Below are 23,005 nucleotides of genomic sequence, written 5' to 3'. Positions count from 1 at the left end.
AAATGAGAATTTACATTTTCAGCTGTTACGCCATCCGAGTCATTGCACCTTTTATTGTTTTACTTTTTTTTCTAAGCATTTTTGTCATATTAACTCTTTCATTCCACAAGACGTATTTTTTGACGTTTCAAGACGTATTTCAAGAAGTTTTTAAAATTAGGCCCCGCCTACCAAGGACATATTTGTACATCAAAGGCTTTTTTTGTGTCATACAGAGGAGGAGGGTCTGACATAATCTGTGAATGAGAATAAGCCGTTTGCATTGTAAATCATGTAAAAAAAGCGACCAGTAGGTGGCAGTGGTGCCTCACATGCTTGAAATGCATGTTTTTACAAAAAGCTATTTTTTTCCGTTTTTTTGCCCAGGAATCGCCATTTTCATGAAACTTAGCCATTTTGTAATGCCGATTGCTGAAGAATGGAAAAAAAATAGAAACATTTTTTTTCTGCTGAAAGAAGAGAGTCCAAACTTTATTTTGGTAGGTTCCATGTCTATATAGCATTAGAACCAAATATTCTGTGGACCTTGCAAGATCAGTCAAAATCCAGTAAAACGCTGCGATTGCTCCAGTGAAAATGGCTGGGATTGAATGAGTTAAGAAAAGAAAAAATATATATAAGATACACCCGTGATGACTGCTAAGCATTACGGTACACCCATTTCATTTTGCCTTGAGCGCTGAGAGATTGTTATCACTTCCAATATGAACAGTGCAGAATTTATTTGTACCTTTCTACAACCATTAACAAGATGTTATTTAAAGGTTATTTGTTACCTGTAGAAAAAGGTTTCAAGAAGGTGAACGATCTTTTCATATCTCCCATTTACTTTAGGATTCACAAAAACAGGATCCAAATCTAAATTCAAGCCAGCGCCCAGAAGCAGATTGTGTTTGAACATTAATATAAAGATAACAACAGGCAGTTTCAATGTGACTTATGTAAAGTGAATAGAATATCTACTTCTCCAGTCGAGGCCATTTCACAGCGAAGTACAGGATCTGCATCCCTCAGGCGCGGCCAAGAGAACATGGGTGCCTGGTGGTGGTGGTGGTGGGGAGGAGGGGGTGTCGGAGAGACAGAGAAGATTGATTGTCATGCTTTTGAAATGTATCACGTCATGTGAGTTTTCACCGGCCATGGAATACCAAAACTGTTCTAACGTTCAGATAGCACAAGTCTGTTGGTTATCAAGCTAAAAGTGTGCAATATAGCAAAGAAAATCAACACATCTACACAGCATGCTTTCGCATTTGATTGCAAAGAAAACAAAAAAACTAATTCCAGGACGTTGCTGCCACCTAGAGAGAAAACTTGTTGAGCCTCATAACGATTGCAAATGAGTGTGCACTGTGAATAATACATTTTATACATAGCTCTCAACAAATCTGTAGAACACTGAGAATAACAAATATAAAGAATGCAAGTCACCGCAGTTAATGTGAGAATTGAGGAAACGTATCCGCCCCCCCCCCAAAAAAAAAAGGCATGAAAGGGATATGCAGCAGAAAGTGGTGTTTGAACACACACGGAGACGGGGTCCATGAGGGGGATTCATCCTTGAGGCGAGTTATCTAATCAGCTGGATGTAATGTGAGCATACTAATGTCCAAGAGAACAATGTGGGGAATGTGGCGGCGCTTATCATTGCACTCTTCAAAGAGTACCAGAAAGAAATGGGGGGGGGGGGGGGGCTCTCCACATCTTCACGCATATAACCCAAAATGACGCCCTGCAGCCGAGAGAAGAACATTTCGCACCGGGGCTGGCGGGTCATGTGACGTCCATCGTTTTCAATGTTTGACATGTACACAAAAAGGACAATCGGTTTGTCATTCTGCTTGTCCGGAAAATAAAGCAAAGTCAAACTTTGGATGACTTTTGACTTGATAGTTTTAGTGTATCTAGTAAGTAAGCCGCTGCTGCCAAGCACATCAGTCGCGGGGAAGTTTAAGACAGACAAATTCCAATTAGCCATGAAGCTGCTAGACAGTGGTGAGATAAGATATTTGGATAGCGGAAGAAGACGTTGGACAAGCTCAGGGCAGTTGCTGTGAAACAAACAAAACTTTGAAGATGAATACTGACAGAAGATCCTTGCTGCGTGCAGAGCAAGAGACCAGCAATCCTACAAGACATTCTATTATCCTGCCAAGCTCAGCCTGACAAAGAGGAGGTTCAGATTTTGTCATGATCGAATGCTGGTGTGACTCTACGATGAACTGGGGAAGAGTAGAAGAGAAAAGGAGACGAAGGCCCCTGGCCTCACCAAGGCTTTAGCGGGACAGGGATGCTCCGTAGGGAGTTGACCTCAGAAGGCATCTCGAGCTTTGAGAGGAGATTGCCATCATCTCCTGCCAAGGTCTGCTCCTGCATACCATTTATCGTCTTATTAAGACGCCTTTTTGATTTTAAATCTTCATGAGCCACAGGAGTTTTCTTTCTCAGGACGCTGAGAACGAAAATCTCCTGCAATTATGTATTGGGTGCAATTGGGAGCAATTTTGTAATGAGGTGTCGGCAAGCACGTCCAAGTCCAAAATACAATTTACCGAGCTTCCCCATCTCCATATCCCCTACTAACCATTGATGCCTCAAAGAGAGCGAGAGGGGGGGGGGGGAGAAATTGTGAAAGCTCCTCAACAATTTTATCTCTGGCTGCAAGCCAAGCTGAGGAAAATAAAGTCAAACATTTCCCGCTTCATATTGTTTTTGACAGTGAACCTTGTCGGAGGTGGAAGTCACATCTTTGGAAAAACATGAAAGGAGATGGGCAAGATGAATATTTTATATTTTCAACACTATAAAAAACTTGAGAGGATTCCTCACATGAATATATGAATCGTTATTTTCAGGTGCTTTGACACAACAGCCGCTCCGTCCGTAATCAAACTCGAGTTTATTTTCCCACCCATTGGAGTGGTTTGTTTTGGCTGCGGTGACCGCAAAAGAGTCGTCAGATTTGGGGTGAGGCTTAGCATGAACTCTGGCAGTGGTCAGTTGTTGTGAGAAAGCGATAAAGACTTGATTGTGACAAATGAATGAATCGGTACTGACTCAAAACTGCATGATGGGGACACAACTGAGGCGGTGTGTGAACGAAGAGTGGGCCAAACAATATACTGTACTGCATCACAATCTCTCACGTACACCAGCAACTGGTATCAATATCGGTGCTGTCAAAGTTTAGCAATGGGCGGAAAAAAAAAAAATCGAACGTGGTACCGGCTCTTTCGGTATCGGGTCACACAGAAAGAATAACATTACTTCCTCAGATGGCTACTCTGTATGCAATACTTCATTACTTCCGTTTTATTCATTTCGGGATCTGAAAGATGTTTTATTTTGAAAAGTTACCGTATTATCCGTTACATCCGTTTACAGTACGTCACTCTCGACATAGGTCAAGGCGCGCTTCTCGGTCACGTGATAGGTTACCGCTAAAATGAAACCCGGGAGCTAGCAAAATGAGTAAAAAACAAGCATCTTTGGAAAGAAGGCGACATTTAAAAGACAGTATCAGGATTTTCTACTTAAAATACGCACCAAGCCCACTCTGCATAATATGCGGCGATGGTGAGTCGTATTTTTGAAGGCACGTTTAAACGTTTCCATAGCGACCAAAGAGTGTCGCGGACAGATAGGACGTGTTCCTCGTGTCATGATTCGTGTTTATTACTATGTTTTGAAAATACCACACTTTTCATACAGGCTCATATCATATTATTTTGTGTATTTATCCGTCACACCTTAAAGGTCGGTCCCTGAAAATATTGTCTGACATGAAACCGGTCCATGGGGCAAAAAAGGTTGGGGACTGTCTAGATTCTAGACTCCAAAAGTCGGGAAAACACTGATCGAAACAGCCACTGTGATAGTGAACGTTGAGACACGTCAAGGGGGGTTATTTAAATGGGTACCCACTTGAATCTTCTTAGTCTGTGTAACTTTGCTGTGTAACTTTGTTTGTTTTTTGGGGGTGGGATAGATTTTTTAATTGAAATGTCTTTTAGGTCCTCCAGCGAGTTTACATTGATGCACTTCAAGTAAACTCTGGAAGCATTTAAAGTCTGGTGAATTGCGTATTTGGAGCTCTGATTAATATTCCCCAGCATGCAGACTACAAATTGAAAACTTTTGATGGTTAGGAAAGTGGAGGATTATACCTGCCTGACTAGCTTCAAATGACAAGCATTGTTACAGCGGCTCATCCGTAATTAAGAGAGAGAAATTACTTTGGAAAAAAAATGGCTTTGGAACAGCTGGCGAATCGTAAACGCTCTCTAATCCAATCAAAGAGGCAAGTCTCCAGGCTGGTAGAAGAAAGCACCGACGACTACTCCCCGTTCGCCGCCATTCACACGTATTTGGATGAGGCCATCGACGCTGCCTTGGTCGTGTGATCCGGGGGAAGCTGAACTTGCAGCATCTGCCATGTGAGTCCAAATGTCATACGCAGACTCATTACAGAAACGACTGACCATAACATATACCGTCTGGCCTTGTGAGTCCTACACAGAAGAGTCATCTAATTAAACAACGATTACATTCAAGTCCCATGTTTGGAAAGACTGCTCGAAAAATGCTGGATGTTAAAATGCCGAGCATGTAGCAAAAGCATCAAAAAGGCCAAAGCTGGATAAGTTGAGCGGACCCAATTAGCTTGCAGAAACTGTGGCCGCATAAAAGACCAAATTTGTCCATTCTGAAGACTGTCTTCCATGTTTAAGGCCACAGTTGTTGTGTCAGGTGGACCTAAGCTAATGCAATGGAGCTTTATTTATGTAGCGCTTTCACAACAGCTACAGCCGTAACAAAGCGCTTTCCAGAACAGTGAACATAAAATCACACTCTAATATAACACAACACATTACGTAAGACACGGACAGTCGTGCAATCTTAACTACTTTTCTCCCTCATATGCTTTGTTTTTTAAAGCAGTGGATCAGAGACGTCATCCTTCCAAATGTGCACACGTCTGCTAAGTTTGGAAAGTAAACAAGAAGCTGTGGCCTCCATTGACGAAAATAAAAGATTGATTCACTTCTCCCGTCTCATGTAAATCCGCTTCGATTCCAAGCGGCAACTCTCAGTTCCAAATACGCATCCGCGCCCCGCGCCGAACGCTCGCTTTCTTTCGAATAGAACACACGATTTGGAACAGGACGCATGAGAACCTCAACTGTCAACCTGCACTAAAGTTAGGATACATCCATTGTTTGACACTGACAGTCATCCGGTTGTTGTCCTCCAAATGCTTTGCCGCCTCACCTTGATACCCACGTAGTCTAAAGGAATGATGGGCCTCTCTAGCGAAGGCAGCCCGGCTTCATCCACAGGTTCTCCAACCATCACTTTGGTTGCCACGTTGATAAAGTCCACACCGATTGTTTTGGATACAAAGGGGAAGGAACGCGATGCCCGAAGGTTACACTCTATCACCTGAAAAGAGCAGATTAATGATGTCAGTCTTCACACGGGTATCTCATTGGAAAACGACAACCTACCATGACATTGTTTCCTTTGACCAAAAACTGAGTGTTGAACGGCCCTGATATTTCGAATGCTTGTGCTATCTTTCGGGTCACCATCTTGACCTGAGAGGTTTGAAAGAATACATACATCTCGGTTTCAATAAACCTGGACATGCGCGTGCGGGTATGCATACATACGCGCACGCGTGTGTATAGAGCATAACTGACCTTTTCTAAAGAACCTTGGCTAATGGTCTGTGTTGGCAGCATTAAGGTAGCGTCTCCTGAATGTACACCCGCGTCCTCAACATGCTCCGTTATTGCATGGACCAGCACCTAGACAGATATAAAGATTAGGCCACAAATGAATAAACCAATCTGCTTCTAGACTCAGGTAGCATCTGCCGAATACGGTGACTTTGTCATTAGGTGATCTGGCACAGCCATATTTGTTTTGATGCACAGTATTTCTATGTGTATGAGAAAACGCGTTCATGTAATGGAACTGAATTTAACATGTGACTAATAGCCAACTATACCTTCCCTCTCTTGGCAACAGCATCCACTTCCACCTCCCGGGCACCGCGAATGAATTTGGTAATAACCACCGGATGCTCCTGGAGGACAGAAATGATGTATTTCTTTCAGCGACGCGGAGTGAAGTAGGCTTTCTGTGTAGTGCGTTAGGATTCAGATAAAATGTCTTTTACGTCACAGTGCTATTGCGTTTAGGTTGAGATGCTTCACCATAAAGGGAAATCTGCTCGGATCAAGCCTAAACATTATTTTCGGGGGAATCATATTTTCCATGATTTTGGTACCCTTGCAAAAAAAAAAAAAAAAAATGAAAAAAAATAAAAAGCAACAGAAAAGCAAAGAGCTGCCTAACGAGCTTGCTTTGGTGCACTGCAGGTAGAAACGTGTGTGCGTAAAGCATGTGTGTATTATTCTAGCCCTGAGTACTATATTGTTTTATTTATTTTTTTTGAAAGGGACAGCTGCCCCTGAAACACTTGGGGGTGTGGTGAAGAAAAAAATTGGGCACACTCGGCTAGCCAACAGCTACATCAGCTGCTAGCAGCAGATAATTGAAAGCAGAGGGAGAACTCAGCATGAAGTGTACATGGAAGGTGAGTGAGCGTGTGTGTGTGTGTGTGTGCAATATATATGGCCATTAGCCCATGTAGAAATAAGGACGCGCAAACAACTCTCTCTCACTCTCTCTCGTTGTCTCACACACACACACACACACACACCCACACACACATTGGACAGTGCGCTTACCTGAGACACCTGGGCGGCCTCCTCCATAAAGCACTTCATCTCCTCCTCTCCATGTGCCACGTTCATTGCCGAGCCACTTGTGAAGCAACAGAGGCAGACAGAAAAGGATTGAGGCAGAAGGCCACATGAGAAGAGGAGAAGCAAAGAGGAGCGCATAAAAGGCTACAAACACTCATTATCTTTCTGTTGCATCACCATCGGGAACAAGGTCTGGAAACAGTAAAAATGGCAAACAAGCATTGTAGCAATTGAGATGAAAAAGCACCGCGGGCTCTTGAAACCAAGTTCACAAGTTTTTTGTATTTTTTTTTTGTTTTTGTTTTAGGCGGGCAGGGGGTATAAGGCTTGTGACGTTAGAATGCTCGCTGGGTTATTCTTTCGATGAGAAAGAATGGGCTAGAGGGGGGGCAGTTGGATAAATGAAGGCCATGGGCTTGGATGACAGCTGTGCGGAACACAAACAAACCCAAATGATGATAACTGATCGTTCTTTTAAGGGCCTGCAACTGGGAATCATACACATGCACATTCAAGAATGTTCCCCATCTATTGATACTATTTTTCAGAGGAGCAAAATGACTCACTCTGCACAATATATTTAGCTGTGTGTCCAATACACACAGGGCATCTCTCATCGGGGTCGTGTTATCTTGAAGAATTGGCATGCGATTCGTGTGATTCATTAAATTAAAGTTGCAAATGGCGAGGCTTATTTTTTTCGCAGTTTTTTGTAAAATTCAATTCGACACTTTCCTCGAGTGGATTTCGCCACACAACGTCAAAAAGAAAATCACAGTTGTTATTGTGACTTATGCGTATCAAGGGCGGAAGCTCAAAAGCACTTGCGGCTTGTGGTAAGCATCGCACCTTTCCAATGTTTACCTGAGAACATAGGATGGACGCAGTAGGCAGGGATAGCCCACCTGGTTAGCAAAGGCAAAGGCATCTTCCTGAGTGGGAGAGAAAAATATATTGCATACAGAGAATTTCTGACAAATGTCATTAAAGGGGACGTCAACCCCCCCCCCCAAAAAAATTATTTCCAGTATTATGTTCCATACGTCTCCGCTAATCCAAACACAGCATCAGATTAATATTGCGCTTGTGGAATATGACTTAAGCAGCAAAATCCACCCGTTTTTATCCATCTCAGGGGATGGCCATTTTGACACTCGCTGTCGAAAATTACATCACGCGTTTTCTTAAGCTGAGACATGATTGGTGTTACCAGAGCAACTGTGATGTCATTTTCAATCCGCAGCAAGTGGCAAAATGGCCGCCCACTGAAATGGACAAATGGATTTTAATGCTTAAGTCATATTCCACAAACGCAATATTAATCAGAATGCCGTGTTTAGAATAGCAGGGCCGCAGAAATTTATTGTCAAGAACATTTTGGGGGATTGATTTCCCCTTTAAGGAAGAGCATGTACGGTATAGAGTTAACTGGTTCACACAATTAAATGGAGTGTACATAAAATACATTCTGGGTTGGATGAAACTAAATGTGAATTTAGGGCTGCTATATTCATTTTAACAAATCAATTACCAGTTAAAATGGTATAAAAAAAAATTCAGCCAACTGCATCAATATATATTTTTTTCCAACCACTTGAATTTGAAACAGCATATGCACACGTTTCTTCCAGTTTCTGCCATGCAAGTAGAAAATCTCTGCATCTGTTCTTACAAATTCGAACTGATGACGAAACACAAACATCGACTGGGTCCTGGAACAAATACTGTGTAGACGTTGCAAGAAATTATGATGTCCAGTTTTCTAGTTGTGGTTAACCTGGTGATTGATGAAACCAATCCTGGCACAAAGCGATACATTGTCGCCATCTAGTGGTAATGATAAAAAAACACTGTCTTCCTTTTTTTTCCCCTCGCCCTCCTCTTCCATTCCCTTTACATGAGGAATGTGAAAAACAGATGGAAGCAAACTGACAGTTAATGATAGTTCGTCGTGTATCATCATCTTTTCTTCGTGGCATTTCAGCAGCCACAATGTCAAGATATGTGACAAGTCAAGTAATTACATGTTTAGCTGGCTTGTTGTTGTTTTACTCTAAATGGAATCCGGGAGAAGAAACATGATGCAGTCCTCATCAAAGAACAGCATGAGACACTTTACACAGAAATCCATGTTTGCCTGGAATAGGATTGACTGTCATAGGAATAAGCGTACACATGCGAAATCCATGTCATCTGCCTTGCGTGCAGAGTGGCACCATGGGGATGAGAAATGAAATGAATGATGAATATGACATTGCTAGACTTTGGATTGAATGACGCAGACGCTTAGTCTAATATTTGCAGTGTGCGCATGCAACTCTATGGCTCTAACCCACAACCAAATACAGTCCTTATGTGCGATTTCGTGTGTGTGTGTATATTATATATATATATATATATATATAAAAGATATATATATATATATATATATATGAGAGAGAGAGAGAGATCCAAAACATCCCAACACACACAAATTATAGTCGTGTATCTTCAGGAGTTGTGAGCAGTTTGCAATCTCCAGGGGCCATCTCGCACATTCGTTCCTATTCCTCATCGCCTCTTTTCTCTTACTCTCTCTTCTCACCGTTACTATTTCTCAACATTAACTCATAAGCATGCAACGAGGCAGTCTTGACAGACGCAAGCACCGCAAGCAGCTCAGATGGCATTATGCTCGCCAAACAACAACAAACTCTTTGAGATCATCGGAGAATAGAAAGACACAACATTTTCTCTGTGCAATCTAATAGATTTTGCGGAAACTAGCCCAGGAGAAAAGTAATAGAAGAGAATTATTTTAGACTTGCTCTATACTTTTCTTTGTCCTTCACGCTTTGGTTTGAAAAGATGGCTTCCTATTCCTCACAGGAATATGGCTGGAAACAAGTCAAATGTACAAAACACTAGAAATGCCTCATGCTTGATTGATTGACCAAAACAAAAAAGGCTGCAGTGTTATTCCAAAAATAAAATGACAAACAACTATCAATCATTTTCTGGACCAAAAAAAATATATATATATATATATATATATATATATATATATATATATATATATATATATATATATATACTGTATATAATGTATATACATTTATATTTGGTATAGGACCTCCAAATGTGGACAACATTGAATTTCTGCGGGTTAGAAAGGATCTTTAATGAAAATGTCCCTCAGAAAAAGAAAACATGTAATTCCAAATGTTTTCATTGTGTTAAGTTCAATCCCAGCTCTGGCCTCCCTGTGTGCAGTTTGCATGTTCTCCCTGGGCCTGTGTGGGTTTTCTTTGGGTACTCCGGTTTCCTCCCACATTCCAAAAACATGCCTGAATCGGTTGCCAGCCAATCACAGGGCACAGAGAGACAAGCAACCATTCACAACCAGGAACAATTTAGAGTGTCCCATTAACCTACCAAACATGTTTTTGGAATGTGGGAGGAAACCGGAGTACCCGGAGAAAACCCACGCAGGCACGTGGAGAACATGCAATTTCCACACAGCAAGGCCGGATCTGGGATCGAACCCTGCACCTGTGCACTGTGAGGTCGACGCGCTAACCACTCAGGCCGCCCCTTGTTCAGATTGTTAGTCTAAATTAAGAAATCAATATTGCAGTTGATGTTTGTATATTGCATTTATGTATGAGGGCAAGAGTTGTTGTATTTCCTATGAATGTTCCTTCCTTCTTACCAAAGAGTTGAGGGCCTTCCAAGGGGCTTGCGCCACTCCGAGGTCATCCATGATCCTGGAAAAAACGGAGCGCTCCTCAGCTCGGTCAATCTGCAGGGGACTCGTTCCCAAAATGTTCACTCCATTCAGGTGCAAAGGAGCTGCAAGGTTGTTGGGGATCTGACCTCCCACTGATACAATGGTGCCACTGCAACCCTGCAAAAGAAGGAGGGGTTGGAATTCAAATACCGAAGATCAAAAATAGAACAGTGAAGAAGACAAAAACTGACAAAGCCAGAATATAATTTGTCAATATACTTTATCCTCCTGCCAAGCACCTATCAACCAAGATTTATAGATTGCGGCCAATTTTAATTATTTTGGAGACTGATGACAAAGAGAAAAGATGAGACGAACGCAAACAGTTCATCTCAGCTGTGCCATGAGTTTAGTTTATCACCGGAGGAAGTGTGCGTGTCAGAAGGGGGGTGGGATGCTCCTGCTCTTTTTCTAACAGATCGCCGCTCCTTCTTCAGTCGGTATGCTCCCGTTGTCTCACACACACACACACATAGTCCCACCCACAGTCACGCATTAAAACAAATCTACAAGATTTTATAGCTGATGTGGGAGTGGGATTTATGATCACGCAAACTCTCTGAACATAGACCTTTATTCACACTCTGGTTCATTTACTGGATGTCAAAGAAAATCAATTAGGATATTTTATTATTTTTATATTTTATAAATTAAATTTTATATTAGGGAAAGGAAATCGGCCTTATTCACTGTAAACTGGGCTCAACACATGGATGTGTGGTGCACACTAGGTCTAGTATTCATTAACCTGGCATTATGTTCCATGAAAATAAAATGCAATTGATATGAATGATAAATGATGCTTTGGGATGGCAAGGTGAGCAGTTAGCATGTATGCCTCACAGTTTGAAGGCTTTGGTGGTTTGTCGATATGTGACCCGTGATTGCCTGGCAACCAGTCCAGGGTTTAACCTGCCTCTCGCTCAAAGTCAGCTGGAAGTGACCCCAGTGAGGAAAGGTGCATTTACAAAACAATGGATGGATGAATGGTGATAATTCTTTCCTCATGATGGAATTGTGTCATTGTGACAAATAGTGTCAAATTTCCATTTACCTTAAGGAAAGTTATTCTATTATAAAGTTATATTCTATTTATATTCTATTTATTTATTTGGAGGGGCGGGGCTTAAAGATTCCACTCAGTGAGCGTGAAAACAATGATGCATTAAAAAAAAAACAGGAATGGAGTCACAAAAGCTTTTTTTTCTGTTTTTTGGTTTGACTGTAACCTTGAAAGTCTTGCGATCCTTAGCCACAGGGTTCGGTAAATTACAGCGCTTGATTTTATGATGTAAACATGCACACATGTTCATGAATCTAGCCACATATTTTCTTGTAAGTGATATAAATAACGGGCGGCCCGGTAGTCCAGTGGTTAGCACGTCGGCTTCACAGTGTAGAGGTGTACCGGGTTCGATTCCAGCTCCGGCCTCCCTGTGTGGAGTTTGCATGTTCTCCCCGGGCCTGCGTGGGTTTTCTCCGGGTGCTCCGGTTTCCTCCCACATTCCAAAAATATGCATGGCAGGCTGATTGAACACTCTAAATTGTCCCTAGGTGTGAGTGTGAGTGCGGATGGTTGTTCGTTTCCGTGTGCCCTGCGATTGGCTGGCAACCGATTCAGGGTGTCCCCCGCCTACTGCCCGGAGACAGCTGGGATAGGCTCCAGCACCCCCCGCCACCCTAGTGAGGATCAAGCGGTTAGGAAGATGAATGAATGAATGAATGATATAAATAACTACAAGTACAGAAAGAATAGGCCAGTACTGAATCTACGCGACATGGCTAAGAGGATTTTAAAGGTGCTTCAGCTCCAGACTACTGCTGCTACAATTGAAATCCTCTGCAGCTGAACTCCCACTCATAACTACTTTCTATGGCTCCTCACCACTCAGCCAGCAGGGAGCAAACGGCATCATTTGTATTGACCACATCAAAAGGGTCAGTGGGTGCTGACCTCTTGTTGGGTGATGACCAAGATGCGCTCCAGGGTCAGCTCCTCAAAGTACAGACGGTCGCACTCGTCAAAATCAGTGCTCACTGTCTCGGGGTTATGGTTGACCACCACTGTCTTCCTGCCAATCTGTCTCAAGGCTCGGATGCTTGACACCGCACACCAGTCGAACTCAACACTGCTCCCTGGTGGACAGAGTAGATCATTAAAAGTAAAAGTCGGCCATGAGTGGCAGCGAAGGACAGAAAAAAAAATGCATGACAGTATTAAGTCAAATCATGTCAAATAGCGCAGAACGGATGATGAAACGAGATTTAAAACTTAACTCACCAATGTGATAGGGTCCACAACCGAGAACCATAACTGACTGGTCCTGAAAGTCCAAGTCATGCTCCTGGTGAATTGGATCATTAATTATCAGTAATTGGTTTGTTTGGAATCAATTTTCATATTTTCGAATCATTCATTTAAATGTGTTTCTATTTCTATAACTTGGCAGAGAAACAATAAAACCGTTTGGGTTTTTTTTTAACACCTCTCACCTGGCCATGATAGGTGCAATACAGGTAATTGGTTTTGGCAGGATATTCCGCTGCCAATGTGTCAATCTGAGAAGAAAATGTCAACATATTAAATGAATTAAATCATACTTTAATGGTTTATTCTCACTAAAATACTTAAACTGCAACAAAGCATTAGAAACATGAAACGAGAAGCACAAAGTCATATTTCAAAATGTTGGTTTCGCACATGACGATCAAGTATATGATCAAGATGATGATCAAGGAACCTGTACTCGAACCTCCAGTCAAGAAACGAGTGTCACCCACCTGTTTGACCCAAGGTCTGATCCCATGCCTGAGCCTCATCTGTCTCGCCGCTCCTTCGCTGATCCCCAAAATGAGTCCAAGCTGACGGTCCGAGAAGCCTTCCTGCTTGGCCCTCAGAAGCAGGCCCTTTGACACTGACAGACTATTAGAAATGGAATTTAAACAGATACCTCCCTGATCCAAGTCACATCAACTCGCCTGTACATGTATTGCGGAAAATAAATAGGCTTTTTAAACATCGTACGACGTTCTGATGTTATTATTAAACAAGCCCAAACACGGATTGAGCAAAGGCGGCGCTACACGAAAAAAGCAGCGCGACATTATCAAGTGTTTGTGACCTAATTTAACACCAAGAATGATAACCTGTAAACTGAAAACGCATCCACTGTAGTAACCGCTGTCCCCGAAATGGTTAAAATCTACTCCTGGTACGTTTTAGCCGGTCTGCGAATGGGAGTCTTTCAGTGTGATAGAAGCACTACCCCCCCCCCCAAAAAAAAAACAATTAAAAAAAAGCAGGATGGAGCAAAAAAAAAAAAAAAAGTATATTGGAAAGAATGTTTCTTTCGACGTCAAAGCGATCACAATCTTAAGAACCACCTAAGTGATGCACATACATAATGTTCTCGTGGAGCAAGGGAGCCAAAGGGCCACCTGAACTTGACTCCGTGGAGCTTCCGTCTGACAGCAGCCCACTATAACGTGTCCATCTCGATCGCCTTTACCCGCAGAGGCTATACAGACTACAAGAGGCTGACATATGGAGGCCTGCCCGTACGACCACCGGCCATCCATTATTAAATGGTCAGAGTGAGGAGGAAACCGGTGTTGGAAATTCACAATAGACTCTTCTAAGAATTGTCTATGTTGAAGCTGGAAGGCAGGGTAAGAGAAACTTGATTGGACATTTAAAAAAAAAAGTGATAGAATGAGATCCAAATATATATTATACCATATGATATATTCTTTTTTTTTTGTAGAGATTTTCTAAAAATGTCACCTTTTCTTAAAGGCAGTCGCGGAGAGTTGCAGACACCGGCGGATGCATTGATGTGAGCACCATTTGGGTCTTTCAATTGTAATTTTACACGTCACATCAATTGAAATAACCGTATTTCTTTACTAGGCTGTAAAAATAACATAATCAGTCCACATGATCATTTCTGAATATATGGGGGAATTCTTAAGTGGAATAGTTAGAAGCCAGCCAAAATGGTGACCCCCAAGTCAGGATGAAGATTAAACATTCGGTAAACTTCTGTGCCTCCAGACCATATTTGGTGAATGATTTTCAGACTACCTTTTGTGGTTTGTAAGGTGCTGCTCCAGTTGCGCTATCCGTTGGAGTTTATGCAGGAACCACGTGTCAATGGCCGTCAACCGGTGGATCTGATCTACGCTCATACCGCCGTGGAGGGCCTTCGGGGGGAGGAGAAACATGAAACGGATGCCGTCGAACATCTATAATTCATCATCATCAAGTTCATCATTCATTCTCCTTGTTGCAAGGGCACAAATCCAACACGTCTTCCTTCAGTAGAATCTGAAAAATTACTTGGCTATTCAAGTAATGCTCCAAATCATGGATGGTGGAGACAGAATTGGGGGACGGGGGGGTTGTTGAGCTTGAATTGTTGAAAATCTTAATAGGACTTGAATGAAAACAGGCGGAAAGCGCGTTATTACATTGTCGTTATTACTGTTGTCTCCAACTTTAAGCCTTTAAGCAAAGTCAAATGCACAAACAAGTTCATGATATTGAGAACAAATCCAACTGGGGGCTCATTTACTTCATGCCAGTCCCAACGTTAACTTGTAAACCGCAGCACGTGTTCCCAGAGAAATATGAAAGCTAAGTGCACCTTGGCAATGGAGAAAATTCTGGTACTGGAAGGCACGGCGAGCTCCTGTTGCAAGCCGGGGGTGTTTGTCCAGGCTTTTTTCAGGGGCAGTCGGGGCACAAATCCATCCACTGATGGATGGCACATCCTCAGTGCCTTCTGCACGCTCTCTTCAAAAGTACGCCCAACCGCCATCACCTAAAGCCATTCGATTTGACATATGCGTACGCATACACGGTATTTAGAAATCACACCACAGTTTGCGGCGCGTCATAATCCCCAGAATTGGAAGCGAATGAGCGTTCTGAGCGTCCCATCACCTCTCCAACACTCTTCATGGCACTGCCGATTTCATTTGACATCCCCTGAAAGCGATCCAGGTCCCAGCGGGGGATCTTGGTGACGATGTAGTCTAAACTGGGCTCAAAGCAGGCTGTGGTCTTTTCGGATATAGAATTCTTAATCTCAGGCAAGGGGATCCCAAGAGCTAATTTAGCAGCCACAAAGGCCAAGGGGTATCTGTGACACAGGGGACGTCATGCAAAGAGACCAAAATAATCCATGAGAGCTCAGTCATACAGCTGCTGTATCACCAGAGGGGGTGAATTCAAAAAGGGGCGTGGTCAAATGGATTATAGCCACTGCGGTATTGCAAAAAAAAAAGCAGATTTGGTCAAGCAGCTGTTGTATTTGATCCCATCTGGGTTTGCGCAGACTCACCTGACGTTGCGGCAGGCCAGTGTTAATGCAATCTACCTAAGTCTCTTACCCGGTGGCTTTGGATGCAAGAGCTGAGCTTCTTGAGAGCCGAGCATTCACCTCAATGATGCAATATTCCAGGGACGACGGGTGGAGCGCATACTGGATGTTACATTCGCCGACAATACCCAGGTGGCGAACCACTTTGATGGCCGTTTCGCGAAGCATGTGATACTCCTCATTGGACAACGTCTGGCTCGGCGCGACCACAATCGAGTCGCCTGAAGAGGAGGAGGAGGAAAAGAAACGCATGGAGTCGTAGCGCACTTAAGTTTGGTTCAGCGTGAGGGTTGACGAGACATCGTTCGTTTTTTTCATACGCGATTGTCTCAATTGGATTGAATCCGCTGAGGGGCAGCAGTTACTACAGTGGACAGCTTATCATGCCAACAACTGGATTGTATTGGATTTCAATTGAACTCATTCACTCCCAAAGACGTATTTAAACGTCTTTTCAGACTTGGTCCAGAATTGGCTGGTAGTGAGATGATTTAAAAAAAAACGATCAAACACGCTCAAGGTGTTTTCCTACCTGTGTGAATGCCCAATGGGTCAAAGTTTTCCATGTTGCAGACGGTGACACAATTATCTGCCACATCTCTCACCACCTCATATTCCACTTCCTTCCAACCAAGCAACGACTTCTCCACCAGGACTTGACTGCTCACTGCCAACGCCTAGAAAATATCCAAAATTACATTCAAAGATGAGAGATAAGCTTTTGACTTCTTCCTACTCCCTTGAACATAATAACTGGTGTTGAATGAAGACTGATTTCTTTCTTTTTTTTTAAACTATTTTATCTACCTTATTTTCTGTCAAATTATTACTGTATATGGATCTTCCGTACCGCTTGATCCTCACTAGGGTCGCGGGGGGTGCTGGAGCCTATCCCAGCTGTCTCCGGGCAGTAGGCGGGGGACACCCTGAATCGGTTGCCAGCCAATCGCAGGGCACACATAGACGAACAACCATCCACGCTCACACTCACACCTAGGGACAATTTAGAGTGTTCAATCAGCCTGCCATGCATATTTTTTGGAATGTGGGAGGAAACCGGAGCACCCGGAGAAAACCCACGCAGGCCCGGGGAGAACATGCAAACTCCACACAGGGAGGCCGGAGCTGGAATCGAACCCGGTACCTCTGCACTGTGAAGCCGACGTGCTAACCACTGGACTACCGGGCCGCCCTACTGTATATGTTTTATGTTCAATAAACAAACCAATAAATAATAATAAAGATGGAATGCCCATAATAATTGGCAGCTCTGAAAATAAGTGCCGAAAAATGTCTCCATCATGGCAATCGTTGAATATTCTTACCTTGTGGGCAGTTTCCTCCAGTTTTTCCTTGTTGGCACACAGACCTGAGCCCAGACCCCCCAGGGCATACGCCGATCGCAGCATCACCGGGTAGCCGATCTGTTCTGCGGCTTTCAAGGCATCACACACCTCAACGTAACAAAAGCGCATTTGATTTATTGGGCATTTCCCACCCCCAATGTATAATGACTTTGCTAGAAAGCTACTGCAGAACCTGTTATCACACTCGTATTCTTACAGACTCCACAGCCACACTGGGTGCAATCTTTTCATCGATCTCCTTGAGTTTTTCAGAAAAGATCTGCCTGTCCTCCGTGGCCATGATGGACTCCACCGGTGTGCCCAGGACTTTCACTCCATACTTCTCCAGGACCCGCTCCTGAAACAATTCTACTCCTGGAAACGACACAATACAACGTACCAAGAGGAATGTCAAATGACGTTTGATTTCTCTTCTCACTTGTGAATGAAAATGGAAATGTATGCACAATGAATACAAGTAAAAAAGTATTTTTCTCGCCACAGTTGAGTGCAGTCTGTCCACCCATGGAAAGCAAAATGCCATCGGGACGCTCAGCCTTAATCACGTCGGTAACAAATTGCGACGTGACGGGCAGAAAGTAGACCGTGTCAGCCTGCTTGCTGCCGACTTCGTTGGTTTGGACTGAGGCTATGTTGGGGTTCATGAGCACCGTCTTCACATTCTCCTCCTAAAACAACAATTTACAGTTGGGTGAAGACGACATCGAGTATGATGATACTAGTACGGTCGTTGAACCAAAACATTTCTTGCTCTGACATAAGTAGCCACATTTTTGTTCCTCATACATCATTGACTCCATTTTGTTGTCACCTTCATGGCCTTGATGGCCTGAGATCCGGAGTAGTCAAACTCTCCAGCCTGACCAATCGACAGACCTCCGGAACCGAGTACCAGCACCTTTGAAACCTTCACGCAAAGAGGAAATAAAGCTGAAGGCAAAAGAGAGACTGAGACTATACAGCAAGTTCAGACAGAAATGGACTACCGGCGGCCAGCTTACTCTGAGAAACCTCTTCATTAAATTTCCAAATTTATTTTTTATTTTAATTTTTTGGCTGGGTGGAGGTTATCAAAATATGTCTCCTCTACCACAGTGGACACCCGAATGCTCTCGTGTGCGAATAGTGGGGTTCCACTGTGGAGTTTTACGTTGTAATATCACCATTCAACACTAGATGTCAGGCATACGCCGGGTCTGATATCTATACAATAATGTGAGGAGGCTATGTAATTTTTTTTACAGATTTGGATTGGCATCCAAGACAAACAGAACCTCAGGAACATTCTATTTTTGAGTGAGTGGATTTTTGTGGGGGAAAGTGACTTGCACTTAATGTTGGTTTGCTGTGCAGCTATTTTGTGCCGTCCTTGAATGGTTATTTTTTTTAATGTAAATCACAATGTATGGTTTTTTTTCTTGTGCGCTTGGCATTTTGTCAGGAAGCGTATGCGGTCGTATGTGACCTCCTCCTACCTAGTAGCACAATGGAAAATGGTGGTCCAATCCCTGATTTACGACATTAACCTCATGATAATATTTTTGACAATCATACTTGCACTCTGGGAGGGACGAATGGTTTCTTTGGCATGACTGACACTATGTTGGCATCTTTTCCTTTTTGGATGAGGGCCATGAAGGTGTCAAAAAGGAACTGTAAAAATAAAATAACCCCCCCACGCCCCCAAAAAAATTACAATATTATAAAAGCATAGTAATGCAGGGATAAGTGGGATTGAATTTTATTCATCGCGGTCAGTTTTTAAATACCTCTGTGTCAGTGGGGCCGCCTTTAGCCTCTGGGTGGAACTGAGCTGTGAAAACAGGTTTCGTGTTGTGCATGATGCCCTGCGAAACATCCAAATTTGATGTGAGTGCACAAAATCAAGTCAACAATTTTATACTCCCCCCCCCCAGCCCCTACGGATGATTCTCCACTTTCATGAGCCGAGACGAGAGCAAATGTTTATTCATGGAATAGAAAAAAAAATCAGACGCCATGTTTTCCTGAAGTCATTTGCAAATAGTGAAACTAACCTCATTTGTGCCATCATTGGCATTGATGAAAAGCGGGCTCCACCCCGGGGGTAGGGACTCGCTATCTATGCCATAGCCATGATTCTGTGCAGTAATGAAGGCCTGGCCTGTCTTCACGTTCACTACCGGCTGGTTCTGACCTCTGGGGGAAAAACACGCACAAATGAGACGCGTTGCATCTACATTTTATTTCCACCTGATTGATTTTCAAGATCAGTGAGGTATGGCCGTCACTGTACGGCAGGTACTACACAAATCTAGACAAACATCCTTTAAATTCAGTCGTATGGCCTTCATGTCATGCTGAAACCGCAAAAACATTCTGTCCTAAATGCATTCATTTTGGATGACACTCACCTGTTGCCCATTGGCAGTTTGTAGGACTTGGCTCCAGCAGCAAGTGCGGTGATCTGATTGCCCATACAAATACCAAACACGGGCTGGGGACGATCACTCTCCAGCACCTAGACAAAAAAAAACAAAAAACGTGATTCATGATATTTCATCCAAAAGACTTCTCAGCTCTTTTTTTCCTCTTGTGAAAACAGCTCATGTAAAAGTGGACCGAGTAGCCCCTGCAAAGGAACTTTTGCTATACCTCTTAGTATGAATATTTGAGAAGAAAAAAAAGTTTCGATTTTAATTGTATCATTGTCAAGTTAATAAAGCTTAAGGATGGCAAAAGCTTCACCCAGTAATTGAGTAAATTCCTATTGCACAAAAAATAGAACATTTTTGTGGTTTTTAACATCCATCTATTTTTCGATCTGGTCGTGGGGGGGTGCTCGGGAGTAGGCGGGGGACACCCTGAACCGGTTGCCAGCCAATCGCAGGGCACACGCAGACAAATAACCATTCGTACTCACACTCACACCTAGGGACAATTTAGAGTGTTCAATCAGCCTGCCATGCATGTTTTTGGAATGTGGGAGGAAACCGGAATACCCGGAGAAAAGCCACACAGGCCTGGGGAGAACATGCAAACTCCACACAGGAAACCCTGAGCTGGAATCCAACCTACGGCCTCTGCGCTGTGAGGTTGACGCGCTAACCACTCGTCCACCGGGCCACTAGTTTGTCATTTATTTATCGATACTATACACAAAGTATGTTTACGCCTGGTGTAAAATCTAAGTAACAAAACCAATTACGACTACCATAGACAATTTCATCGAAACGAAAAAGAAGCCAGTTTTCGTTCCCACCTTGCGGACATTGTGGATGAGTGCCTCAGCGAGGGACGGGTCTCCTGGTCCATTGGAGATGAACAGGCCGTCATAGCTGAGACTCAACAAGTCCTGGTCCCATGGTACCAAGTGAACTTCTGCACCCCGCTGGCACATGGACACATTTAGTTAGTGGCAATATATGAAGCGACGGTACCTGTTAACGTGGAAAAGATTCAAATGGTGCTAAATCATGGTCTTCTAAATACTTTGCAGTACTTTATAGTTCATCGATAATAAATACTTTAAAAGAGGTCGACGAGTTCATCAATCTGATGAAGATTCAGGACAAATAATAATGTTCTATGAACAGACGTACAAAACTAATAACGCAGATGGACACTGAAACCATTGCAGACGCGTCCCGAGGTAAAGTCTCGATGATGAGTAGCAGTGAATTTGTGGAGCGAGACCAAATGAGAAGCTCATTTTCACCCCCAGCTGGATGACCATTCGAAGTTGACTTTTAAAAGACATTATCATTTCAAATTTCCTGACTCGTGCCGCGAGATCTTTTTTTTTAATTTCTCCACGGAAATTGAGGTTCGGGGGGGCCGTGCATTTTTGCTCACCTTAACCAGCAGGCGAATTATGTTATGCTTAATACCACAATCAACTGCTACTACTTTGACAGGGTTTCCTTTTCCAAAAACTTTGGTTTCCTGGGGAGTCAGAGGACATGTAAGAAAGAAATCAGCATTGAGCAAAATAAAGAAATAAATAAACAAATACATAAAGCTTTGTTTAGCATTCCGTAAAAGCTGCCATTACTTTTGTTGAGACCTCTGCGATCAGATTTTTTTGATTGGGGTCTGATATCTCAACTGGTTGCCCATCCATTTCAATTTTCCCAAGAACGGTGCCCTTAGGAGAAAACACAATCAAGGAAAGACTTTCAAGAGGACATATTATGGAGAAAAAAAAATCAAGTGTCAATTTCCTTTCATAAAAGGTTACGTCTCTGGACTGTTTACATCTACCCAATTTTGAAATGACGCAAACCTATTCAATTCTGTGTGAGCTGCCGAATTCCTAAAATGTGTCTGCAACAACACTATGTAGATCGTGACATCACAAATCGGATCAAAAAGAATTGCGGCAAAGCCGGATGCACAAATTAATAAATCTCTCACGCCGCTAGCTTGCGATATCCAGCAGGACAAATGCACAATTTTGCACACCAACTAGCAAAAGTGATGAACAGATCATCACATCTACAGCACCTTGTCTCTGATGATCTTGGTTAACATTCTGGTGTCTATCCCAAAGAGTGCAGGAACCTGACAAGTAAAAAGAAAAAGAAAAAAAAGAAATTTAGACAATATGGCGTGATAACCTAAAAAGTCCTACGGTTATTCACGACACACAAAGTATCATAAGAGCACCTACTTTCTCTTCTTGTAGCCACTGACTCAGAGACTTAACAGAGTTCCAGTGGCTGTACTCGTGACTGTAGTTTTGAACCAAAAGGCCAGACACCTCAAGACCAAAAAAAAAAAAGTACAATTTATGTATTTACGGCACTTTTATTTAACAGGGACGATGTAGGCTGTCACAGAGTGGTAAAGAAAAGCTCGTTTTATGACAGCATATATAGAAATGAAACTTCCTACACTGCACTTGTCAGCGCAAAGAGAAACTTAAGGAACATTGTCATGAATAGAAATACTCCATTGTTTTTTTTTTTAAGATCGTTTTCTTTTTAATATGACATTGAAAGTGTGATATTTGGAATAGCTGGAATGGTTCCAAGCTCACCCTAGTGATTTTAGGCAATATAGAAAATGGATAGACGGATGGATGAATGTTCATCAGAAAGTGATGTGAGCTACAGTCCGTCTTTAAGCTTCATACCTGGATGCCCTCAGACTCCACATGCTTTCTCAGGCCAAGGTGATCCAGCTCTTCGGTGTTCGGTACACCATAGTTCCCCACAATTGGATACGTCAAGGTCAGGATCTGACCTCTGTAACTGGGGTCTGTCAAGGCCTCGGGATATCTAAAGACAGCGAATGTGACAGTGAGAGGATTGAGGAGTGATGATCGAGGTGCATAATTGTTATGATGGTGTTACCTACCCTACAAGGCATGTATTAAAGACTAGTTCTCCAGCTACTGAGGTATCATAACCAAAGGAAAACCCTTTCATTTGGGTGCCATCGTCCAAGATGAGATGTGCTGTTTGGGCCTAGCGAGTAGAAAAGATCAACGTCATATGTTGAAAGGGGGAAAAAAAAGAAAGAAAGAAAGAAAGATCTTCCCTATTCGAGTCAGTACATTTTTCAAATTTGGTAAACTGACCACACGAGTGGGAGCTCAACACCATTGGGCAGCGTAATTGTGCTGTGAAAGGTCAAGCAGACATTTGAATTTTTCACTGCGTGCGCTCGGCGTTGCAGGCAAAGACCGAGTATGTGAACACGAAGGTTGATGACCCACGGTGACCT

The 23,005-nt window shown here is 42.9% G+C and overlaps 1 protein-coding gene across 1 annotated transcript in view; it reads right to left on the bottom strand.

Annotated features, from left to right (window-relative positions):
* The window catches only part of cps1 (carbamoyl-phosphate synthase 1, mitochondrial), a 28,158-nt gene that overhangs the window by 4,357 nt on the left and 796 nt on the right, over positions 1-23,005 (bottom strand). Inside the window, exons 2-33 of the mRNA XM_052081712.1 lie at positions 22,637-22,746; positions 22,413-22,557; positions 21,948-22,037; positions 21,782-21,838; positions 21,330-21,422; positions 21,131-21,220; positions 20,538-20,666; positions 19,690-19,796; positions 19,333-19,474; positions 19,066-19,143; positions 18,851-18,949; positions 18,108-18,203; positions 17,775-17,964; positions 17,493-17,650; positions 17,255-17,383; positions 16,462-16,606; positions 15,940-16,150; positions 15,491-15,689; positions 15,192-15,368; positions 14,630-14,748; positions 13,327-13,468; positions 13,039-13,104; positions 12,827-12,890; positions 12,500-12,681; positions 10,468-10,662; positions 7,641-7,708; positions 6,759-6,834; positions 6,014-6,091; positions 5,703-5,810; positions 5,508-5,597; positions 5,272-5,442; positions 964-1,038 (exon numbers count right to left, since the gene is read on the bottom strand). Of these exons, the coding sequence (XP_051937672.1) occupies positions 964-1,038; positions 5,272-5,442; positions 5,508-5,597; positions 5,703-5,810; positions 6,014-6,091; positions 6,759-6,834; positions 7,641-7,708; positions 10,468-10,662; positions 12,500-12,681; positions 12,827-12,890; positions 13,039-13,104; positions 13,327-13,468; positions 14,630-14,748; positions 15,192-15,368; positions 15,491-15,689; positions 15,940-16,150; positions 16,462-16,606; positions 17,255-17,383; positions 17,493-17,650; positions 17,775-17,964; positions 18,108-18,203; positions 18,851-18,949; positions 19,066-19,143; positions 19,333-19,474; positions 19,690-19,796; positions 20,538-20,666; positions 21,131-21,220; positions 21,330-21,422; positions 21,782-21,838; positions 21,948-22,037; positions 22,413-22,557; positions 22,637-22,746 (3,879 nt within the window). The remainder of the gene's footprint in view (positions 1-963; positions 1,039-5,271; positions 5,443-5,507; positions 5,598-5,702; positions 5,811-6,013; positions 6,092-6,758; positions 6,835-7,640; positions 7,709-10,467; positions 10,663-12,499; positions 12,682-12,826; positions 12,891-13,038; positions 13,105-13,326; positions 13,469-14,629; positions 14,749-15,191; positions 15,369-15,490; positions 15,690-15,939; positions 16,151-16,461; positions 16,607-17,254; positions 17,384-17,492; positions 17,651-17,774; positions 17,965-18,107; positions 18,204-18,850; positions 18,950-19,065; positions 19,144-19,332; positions 19,475-19,689; positions 19,797-20,537; positions 20,667-21,130; positions 21,221-21,329; positions 21,423-21,781; positions 21,839-21,947; positions 22,038-22,412; positions 22,558-22,636; positions 22,747-23,005) is intronic.

Source organism: Hippocampus zosterae, chromosome 12 (assembly GCF_025434085.1).
Source record: "Hippocampus zosterae strain Florida chromosome 12, ASM2543408v3, whole genome shotgun sequence".
Classification (NCBI taxonomy): Eukaryota; Metazoa; Chordata; class Actinopteri; order Syngnathiformes; family Syngnathidae; genus Hippocampus; species Hippocampus zosterae.
The sequence above is the reverse complement of the archived record's forward strand: the minus strand, read 5'-3'. Positions and strand labels throughout refer to the sequence as shown.